An 8,805-nucleotide genomic window follows, 5' to 3' on the forward strand; every position below is an offset into this window, starting at 1 on the left:
AGCAATGGGTGATGGTCTCGTGTGGCTTTTGTTTTGCAAAATGCCCACGAGGAAGAACTCGCTGCTCAGGAAGGGAAAGGACACCAGCCATTCCCACCGCCGCGTGGGCAGCAGCCTCAGACCGGAGCGCCGTCCCGCGGAGCCGCCCCGAGGTGGCCGGCGTGGGCGGCGCGGCGGCGCGTGCGCAGACCCCGCGGCCCGCGGCGCAGTCTGCGCCCACTATTTATTCCCAGAATCCCTCTGTGTCGCACCAGAACGGCCGGCCCGTTCGGAGACTGCGGCGGCCCGGCGCTGCGGCGTCAAGATGGCGGCTGCGGCAGTGGCGGCGGCGGCCGCAGCAGCCGCAGCAGCCTCGCTGCAGGTGCTGGAGATGGAGAGCATGGAAACGGCCGCCGCCGGCTCGGCCGGGCTGGCCGCCGAAGTCAGGGGCAGCGGCACCGTAGAGTTCGGGTCCGGGCCCTGTTTATCCGCCATGGAGGCGGGCGGGGGCGATCCGGGCCCGGAGGCCGAGGATTTCGAGTGCAGCTCTCACTGTTCCGAGCTGTCGTGGAGGCAGAACGAGCAGCGGCGCCAGGGCCTCTTCTGCGACATTACCCTGTGCTTCGGCGGCGCCGGCGGCCGCGAGTTCCGGGCGCACCGCTCGGTGCTGGCCGCCGCCACCGAGTACTTCACGCCCCTGCTTTCGGGCCAGTTCTCCGAGTCCCGCTCCGGCCGGGTGGAGATGCGCAAGTGGAGCTCGGAGCCCGGGCCTGAGCCCGACACGGTGGAAGCCGTTATCGAATACATGTACACCGGGCGCATCCGTGTCAGCACGGGCAGCGTGCACGAGGTGCTGGAGCTGGCCGACAGGTAGGCGGGGGCGGCGGGAGGGGAGATGCTGGCCTCCGAGGGCCGCCCCCAGGGACGCGCCGCGGCGGGGGCGGCGAAGGGGGGTAGGGGGGGTTGTGCCTGCGGCTGAGCGCCAGTGAGCCCAGAGGAAATGCACTCGTTTGGTACCTGCCGAGGGCCTGCGGTGCGGGGCGGTGCGGGCAGCCTCGGCGCTGGCCACTGAGGATGCAGCCGGCCCGTCCGGCCAGGGCCACTTGCCTTAGGGAGTTCAGATCCCCGGTGGCGGAACAAAGGCAATCAGAAGGAAAGCCCGCTTGTTGTAAGTGCCGTATTGACATTAAAAAGGGATGAAAGGGAAAGGGGGGTGGGTGGAAGGATTGTGATGGGGTAGAGGAAAGACCTTTCTCGGGAGATGACATTTAAACCGACCCTTAAACAGCAAAGATGGGGGATTCCTGGCGGGTGACGCAGAGGCCCTCAGGCCAGATCCAGTTTGGCTCAGAGAAGAACTGAAAAAGAAAAACCCAGTGGGGCTGGATATGGTGGGTGAAGGGGAGACGGGTGTGTGAAATGCGCTGGAATAAGGAGTTTGCATTTCACTGGGTGATGGGAAGCTGGGTAAGTAAATTACCCGATTTAAGCATTTTAAAAGATGATTCTGCAGCTGTGGAAAGGGATTGTAGAGGGCAGGAATGGATGCTCCGGAGACTGGTTAGGGGGCAGGTGAACGAAAGCCATTTATAGAGCTGGGAGGAGCCTGTTGGGGCAGTATTATGTTACAGATACATTATTTTAACAACTACCTATTGAGTACCTATTATGCACCCGCTCAGACACTGGGTTCTAAAGGTGCTGGGAATTCTGCGGTGAACAAAACGGACAAAAGTCCCTTCGTCATTGCACTCACATTGCTAGATGGACAACAGATACGTGAAATAGATAGCGTGTTGGGTGATGGTTATAGTTAGGATGGAAAATAAACCGTGGTGGGGACATACAGAAAGTGCTGATGGAGAGAAGCTATTTTTTAAATTGAATAGAGAATCCCTCACAAAGAAGACATTTTGCAAAGAACTGAAGGAGGTGAGATGAATCAGTGTTGGTGTAAAGGCCCTGAAGTGGAGATTGTCTGGATGGTAAAGAATAGCAGGAGGCCATTGTGGCTGGATCAGAGAGATGCCGAATGAGAGGAGCAGGAAAGGCCTCTGGGTGGTGATGGGAATGGATCCAGGTCCCATAGGGCCTTGTTGGCCTGTGGAAGGACCTGGACTCTTACTCTGAATGAGATGTGAAGGTTTGAGGCCGAGGAATGACGCATTCTGATTTGAAGAATTCTGCTATGTTAGAAAAGGAGGGGGCAGCAAGGGCAGAAGCAGAGGTGGTTGCAATGGTGGTAGAGACGGATTGAGGAGGGAGAAGTAAAGGTAATAAGTGCTTCAATTCTAGGTATATTTTGAAGATAGAGGAGATGAATTTGCTCATGGATTTGATGTGGGGTGAGAGAGAGAGAGAGAGTGCTAGCTTTTGGACTCAAGCAATTGGAAAGATGGAGTTGTTATTTATTAACGTGGAAGACTGCAGGAAAGCAAGGTTGGGAGGAAGATCAGGAGTTTGGTTTGGGTCCAGGAGAAGTCTGAGTAGGCAGGTGGGTATCAGAGCATTGGGAGGAAATAAGCATACAGATGATAATTGAAGCTATAAGACTGGATGAAATTACTTAGGAAGAGAGTGTAGATAGAAAAGTGAAGAGGCAGGACTGCGTCCTGGGATTCTTCAGAATGTTAAAGAGGAACCAGCAGAGAAGACTAGAAAGAAGGGTGCCAATCATGTCAGCTCTGTCAACCGCAGGTGATCATTGAATTTGGCAATAGAGTAGGAAAGGAGAGATTAATGTTACAGGACAGGGGAATAATTGCAGGAGCAAAGTCTTTGAAACCAAGAAGTGGATAGAATTCATATTAAAAATGGAAAAGTTGGCCTGGCTGGTTGAGCATTGACCTATGAACCAGAAGTTCAAGGTTCAATTTCCCAGTCAGGGCACATGCCCAGGTTGTGGGCTCAGTGGACTGTGCTGGAGGCAGCTGATCAATGATTCTCTTATCATTGATGTTTCTATCTCTCTCTCCCTCTCCCTTCCTCTCTGAAATCAATAAAAAAAAAAAAAAGATTTTTTTGTTTAATGGAAAAGTTGGACTGGGAGAGCATAGTATAGAGTACAGCTGTAGGCAGTGTGGGTGGTGGGAAGATGAAGTTTCTGCCTGATGGCTTCTCTTTATTCTTAAAGTGTGAGGCTGGGTCATCCAATAGAGAATGGAGTGGAACAGGGTGGGGCAGTTATAGGTCTGAGATGGGGGAAGGGTGATTCCACTCTCTCATGCTGTGTTTGCTTTTGTCAGGTGAGCTTGTGTTCTTCAGATTTGTCCCAGCTTTATTGGGGAGTTGGGGATAAGGAGGAGGAGAGAACACCCCAGGCAGTTTACTTAAAGCACTAACTTCTCCATCTGTCAGCTGCTGAGCAACTGCCTTGTGTTAGGCACTCTTCTGAGTATCTGCAACCATCACATCTAATCTTAGCAGCTCTGAGAGAGGATCATTCTCCTAACCCCCCACTCCCCATTCCCCCTTATACTCTGTTGATCATGCCTACCTTGTAGGGCACTTATAACATGAATAACAGGAAGTGCAGCTTGCAATGCCCATCACATGGCAAATGCCTAGTATATGCTAGCTGTTGTTTTCATAGAGCAGTGTTCTAAACACCGTCCAAGGGAATATGTGTGAGAATTACCTGGAGTGCCTGCCAAAAATGGGAGCTGGGTAGGGTGGTGAGCCTGGGAATCTAGGCACCCAGACATGTTTGAGAGCCACTGGAACTCTTACTACTACACCTTGTCTTTGTTTCATGTCTAAGATGTATGTTCACTGAAGAGGGTGAAGGGAGCCTGTGCTACTCATCTTTATATCATTGTTCGACAGTGTTGTCCGATTGTCATTGGCACCAATTCAACGGCAACAGGAACCCCCGATTTGGGGTGTGGTGAAGAAGGAAACTTTATTCAGTGCAAAACAGCTCAATTGTGTTATAGCACAGCTGTGAAAACAGCATGGGCTGTAGAACAGCTCAATTGTGAGACAGCAGGGCTGTGAAGCAGCCCTGGGGCCAGGCCCCTCTCCAGCTAGATGCTCTGCTCTCCTCTGCTCTGCTCCTCCATGGTCTGCTGCGTTCTGTGCCAGTCTGCTGTGGCCTGCACTGGTCTGCTCCACTCTGCTCCTTTGAGACATCTTTGGTGGTTCAGCTCAGCCAGGGTTACCCAGTTTTTGGTGGGAAAGGAAAGTGCGCTGTCAGAGCCAGAGGGGAGCTGGCTTATTTGGATAGAATTCCTTGCCCCTGGTGCCTGATTGTCATCATGCAAATGAGGACTCCAAGTCCTCACAGTTTGATTGGTCCAAAATGCACTGTCCTGATTGGTCAGAATAGAGCCACTCAGGTTGGTTGGAGCTGCACAGCTTCCAGTTGGATGGGGAAAGCTTCAGTCCTTTTGGTTGAAATTGAATTTCAGGAACACCTCTATTATAAGGTCTAGCTCAGATGGCAGAAACATAGCTGGGTTCTGAGGCAAGTACTTCGGTGCAGGCCTCTCCCTGAAGTGAGAGGCCCCTATGTAGACATGGCTGCTAGGCTCTGTTTTTTAAAAATTTGAGCCCAGTTAGCTACCAAGAGCCCTCTCTCCCTCTCAGGTTTCACAATAGTTGTAATAACCATAATAATAAATGGCTACTGAATTAAATAGGTCTGGACTGATGTAGTCATCCGTATATCATTGAGGTTCTCAGTTCTGGGGACTTTCTCTTTCTAACGCCATGGTCTCAAACTGGCTACCCTTGGGGCTGAATGCTGCCAGATTTATGAATTTGTCTGACATGTGGTTTTGTGTGTGTGCTTTTTTTTTTTTTTTTTTTAATTTAACTTTAAACAAATTTAGGTAGGTAGGCAATTTCTAGCCAGCTACATTCCAAACCATTTTCTTTTCTTTTTTATTTTGTTAATCCTTACCCAAGGATATTTTTTCCATTGGAAAGAGGGGTGAGGGGGCGGGGGGCGGGGGGTAGAGAAAGAAACAGGGATGTGAAACAGATTCATTGATTGGTTGCCTCCCGCACATGCCCTGACTGGGGCCAGGGATCAATCCTGCAACCCAGTTATGTGCCCTTGACTGGGAATCCAGCCCAAGACCCTTCAGTGTGCAGGCCAACACTCTAACCACTGAGCTTCTTTTTTTAACCTGGACTGTCCTGTACATGTTTTTTATTGTTTTATTTCCTGGCTTCTTCAGATGTTTGTTTGCTTTGCCACCCCTGCTTTAATGAGACTGCAGCTCCCCCACTCTCCAGCACCTCCCCCCCTTCATTTGTTGACCTGGGAGAATGGTCTGGTGAAGAGGAGATTTAAACCTCTGACACAAAGACTCCACTTCTGATGCTCTGGGATCCACAGTTCCTATACCATGCAGTCAGTGCTTAGTAAAGTCTCTTCACTGAGACCCTGCCTCATTTGAAGAGAGGCTGGTAACTGGCAAGGGATTGGGTAGGGTGGCATAGACAGGTTTGAATTGAGATTTGCCTTTGCAAGGGCAAATTAGAGTGAAAATAGTCCTAGCCGGTTTGGCTCAGTGGATAGAGTGTCAGCCTGCGGACTGAAGGGTCCCAAGTTTGATTCTGGTCAAGAACACATACCTGGGTTGCAGGCTCATGCAGGAGGCAACCACTCATTGTGCTTCTCTCACATCAATGTTTCTCTCCCTCTCTCTATGTTTCTCTCTCTCTCTCTCTGTCTCTCCCTCTCCACTCTCTCTAAAAATCAATGGAAAAATATTCTTGGGTGAGGCTTAACAACAACAACAAAAAGTGAAAATGAAGTATAGGACTGTTATAGCTTTTAAACATACTTTTCAGCATAATCCATTTTAATTTGGGAGGATTTGCTTTTTTTTCAGATATTATGCATTAAGTAAGTTGAAGCTTACCATTTCAATTTGTATAATTCAGATGCACTCAAAATGCAGCCACATAACATGCACATTTGAAAATTAATCCTTCTTTTTCTTGATTTTAGGTTCCTATTAATTCGCTTAAAAGAATTTTGTGGGGAATTTCTCAAGAAGAAACTTCATCTCTCTAATTGTGTGGCCATTCATAGCTTAGCTCACATGTATACCCTGAGCCAACTTGCTCTGAAAGCTGCCGATATGATACGGAGAAATTTCCACAAAGTAATTCAGGATGAGGAATTTTATACTTTACCTTTCCATCTTATTCGAGACTGGCTGTCAGACTTGGAAATTACGGTTGATTCCGAAGAGGTTCTTTTTGAAACAGTTTTGAAGTGGGTTCAGAGAAATGCTGAAGAGAGGGAGAGATACTTTGAAGAACTTTTTAAATTGCTCAGATTGTCCCAGATGAAACCTACCTATCTTACTCGGCATGTCAAACCAGAGAGGCTGGTGGCCAATAATGAAGTTTGCGTCAAGTTAGTGGCTGATGCAGTGGAGAGGCATGCTCTGAGAGCTGAGAACATACAGTCTGGTACATTCCAGCATCCTGCTTCTCATGTCTCATTATTACCTCGCTATGGACAAAACATGGACGTGATCATGGTTATTGGAGGCGTGTCGGAAGGAGGGGACTATTTAAGTGAATGTGTGGGATATTTTGTTGATGAGGACAGATGGGTAAACCTGCCCCATATTCATAATCACCTGGATGGCCATGCAGTTGCAGTAACGGAATCCCACGTGTATGTTGCTGGATCAATGGAACCAGGTTTTGCTAAAACTGTGGAAAGATATAACCCAAATTTTAATATATGGGAACATGTTTGTAGTCTGATGACAAGGAAGCATTCTTTTGGGCTAACACAAGTCAAAGGGAAGCTCTATAGCATTGGAGGACATGGCAACTTTAGTCCTGGCTTTAAAGATGTTACTGTTTATAATCCTGAGATTGATAAGTGGCACAACTTGGAATCAGCACCAAAGATTCTTCGAGATGTCAAAGCACTAGCCGTGGAAGACCGGTTTGTGTATATCGCTGCCCGCACTCCTGTGGATCGGGACACTGAAGATGGATTAAAGGCCGTAATCACCTGCTACGATACAGAGACTCGACAGTGGCAAGATGTGAAATCTTTGCCACTTATTGACAATTACTGCTTTTTCCAAATGTCTGTGGTCAATTCCAACTTTTATCAGACGGCATCATGTTGTCCCAAGAGTTATTCTTTGGAAAATGAAGAGGCAGTCAGAAAAATCGCCAGCCAAGTTTCCGATGAGATCCTTGAAAGCTTGCCTCCAGAAGTCCTAAGCATTGAAGGAGCAGCCATTTGCTATTACAAAGATGACGTTTTCATTATTGGAGGCTGGAAAAACAGTGATGATATTGACAAGCAGTATCGGAAAGAAGCCTACCGCTATTGCGCTGAGAGGAAGAGGTGGATGCTGCTTCCTCCCATGCCGCAACCTCGTTGTAGAGCCACTGCTTGCCACGTGAGAATCCCATACCGGTACTTGCATGGCACACAGAGATATCCTATGCCTCAAAACTTAATGTGGCAGAAGGACCGGATCAGACAGATGCAAGAAATACATCGGCACGCCTTAAACATGCGGCGAGTGCCAAGCTCTCAGATCGAATGTTAGGTTCTCTAATACCTGAAGCTTAAAACAGTCACACACCTGTTTTGTGAAGCTGAAGATACCAGACTGTTACTTGAAAAAGTGTGTCAATAACTTATTTTCTACCTGAATTGATGATTGCCCCCTATAAAGGAAATATAGTTAAAAACGGAAGACTGGGAAACTCAATTCAATACGTGGTAATTTTGTTAGCTTGCAGTCTTTTTCTGCCTTTGGTCTCTGTCTTTAGTTTGTGTGTATGTGCTAGCTAAATAAGATCTTATTAAAGACAAATGGGAAAACCAGGCGTAGTTACTTGGCTGGTTTTCTGCTAAGAAGGTATAACTCCTTTGTCTTAGGACTTAGGTTTTGAACATGCTTTAAGCACCAATTTTATTTGCACATTTACCTTGATATTCCTTTTCACTTTTTTCCTGAATGGTTGGTTTTGACAAGATCAGAATTTATGCATTGAGCCCTCATTTGCAAGAGGTATGTGCAATAGTAGGACTGAAATTTGAAGGAAAAAGCACAATATTTTAGCAAGATGATTTTAGAATTTTTGCTTTGACATTTTGTTTATCTAGAAATGCTGTTTTGTTTCCTTCTAGAAGAGAGGACTGATGAGAAATTTGTACCTGGCTCATGCATTTTTTTGGAATATTTTTCATTTCTTTAGCCAACTGAGTTATTGACTTTAAGCTGTCACTCTGAAATGATGGTAGTTGGCGCAAGTATTGATCTTTAGCTGATTGATTGAATACAGAGGATATTATATATGTGAAATTTGTTTCTCTGAGAAGTATTGGTGCAGTCTGAGAAATCAAAGGCATTAAAAATTTTTAAATACTTTTTTCAGGAATTGCAGGCTTATATGAGGATAAGTTCATGAGTGTAAATAATGCTTATGACAATCGACACTCAATGCCTTCAATTTTAAATTTTGCTCTAATGCATATTTCATAGGATCTTCATTCCTTTCTAAAATGTTTTTTTGAAATGGAAAGGGAATAACAATTTAAACAAGCCTTATTTCTCAGCCCCCATTGTTATAATGTCATACCCAGTTGCCCTGGACTTTTTTTTAAAGAAGACTTTATTTGAGCCAAACTGACCACATATGCTGGGAGCAGGACCTCAAATGCTCCCCAGTTGCCATGAACTTTAATTGGAACTTTGCCTGAGCCTGGAATACCAAATTTAAGGGCATAATTCTGGCTCTTCAAAATTTACCACTGTAGTTATTTTTAATTTATTTTTAGTCATTCTTCTGATTCTCTTAACACATTCAAACGCTTTATACAAT

The 8,805-nt window shown here is 46.7% G+C and overlaps 1 protein-coding gene across 1 annotated transcript; it reads left to right on the plus strand.

The window, feature by feature from the left end:
- Positions 1-268: 268 nt before the first annotated feature.
- Positions 269-7,804, plus strand: KLHL11 (kelch like family member 11). The gene is made up of 2 exons (XM_006092408.3): positions 269-849; positions 5,942-7,804. Exons 1-2 carry the CDS (start codon positions 305-307, stop codon positions 7,521-7,523), a joined length of 2,127 nt encoding a protein of 708 aa, XP_006092470.1. The 5' UTR covers positions 269-304; the 3' UTR covers positions 7,524-7,804.
- Positions 7,805-8,805: the final 1,001 nt, after the last annotated feature.

The sequence above is a fragment of the Myotis lucifugus genome, unplaced genomic scaffold, assembly GCF_000147115.1.
Source record: "Myotis lucifugus unplaced genomic scaffold, Myoluc2.0 scaffold_100, whole genome shotgun sequence".
In the NCBI taxonomy this organism is placed as follows: domain Eukaryota; kingdom Metazoa; phylum Chordata; class Mammalia; order Chiroptera; family Vespertilionidae; genus Myotis; species Myotis lucifugus.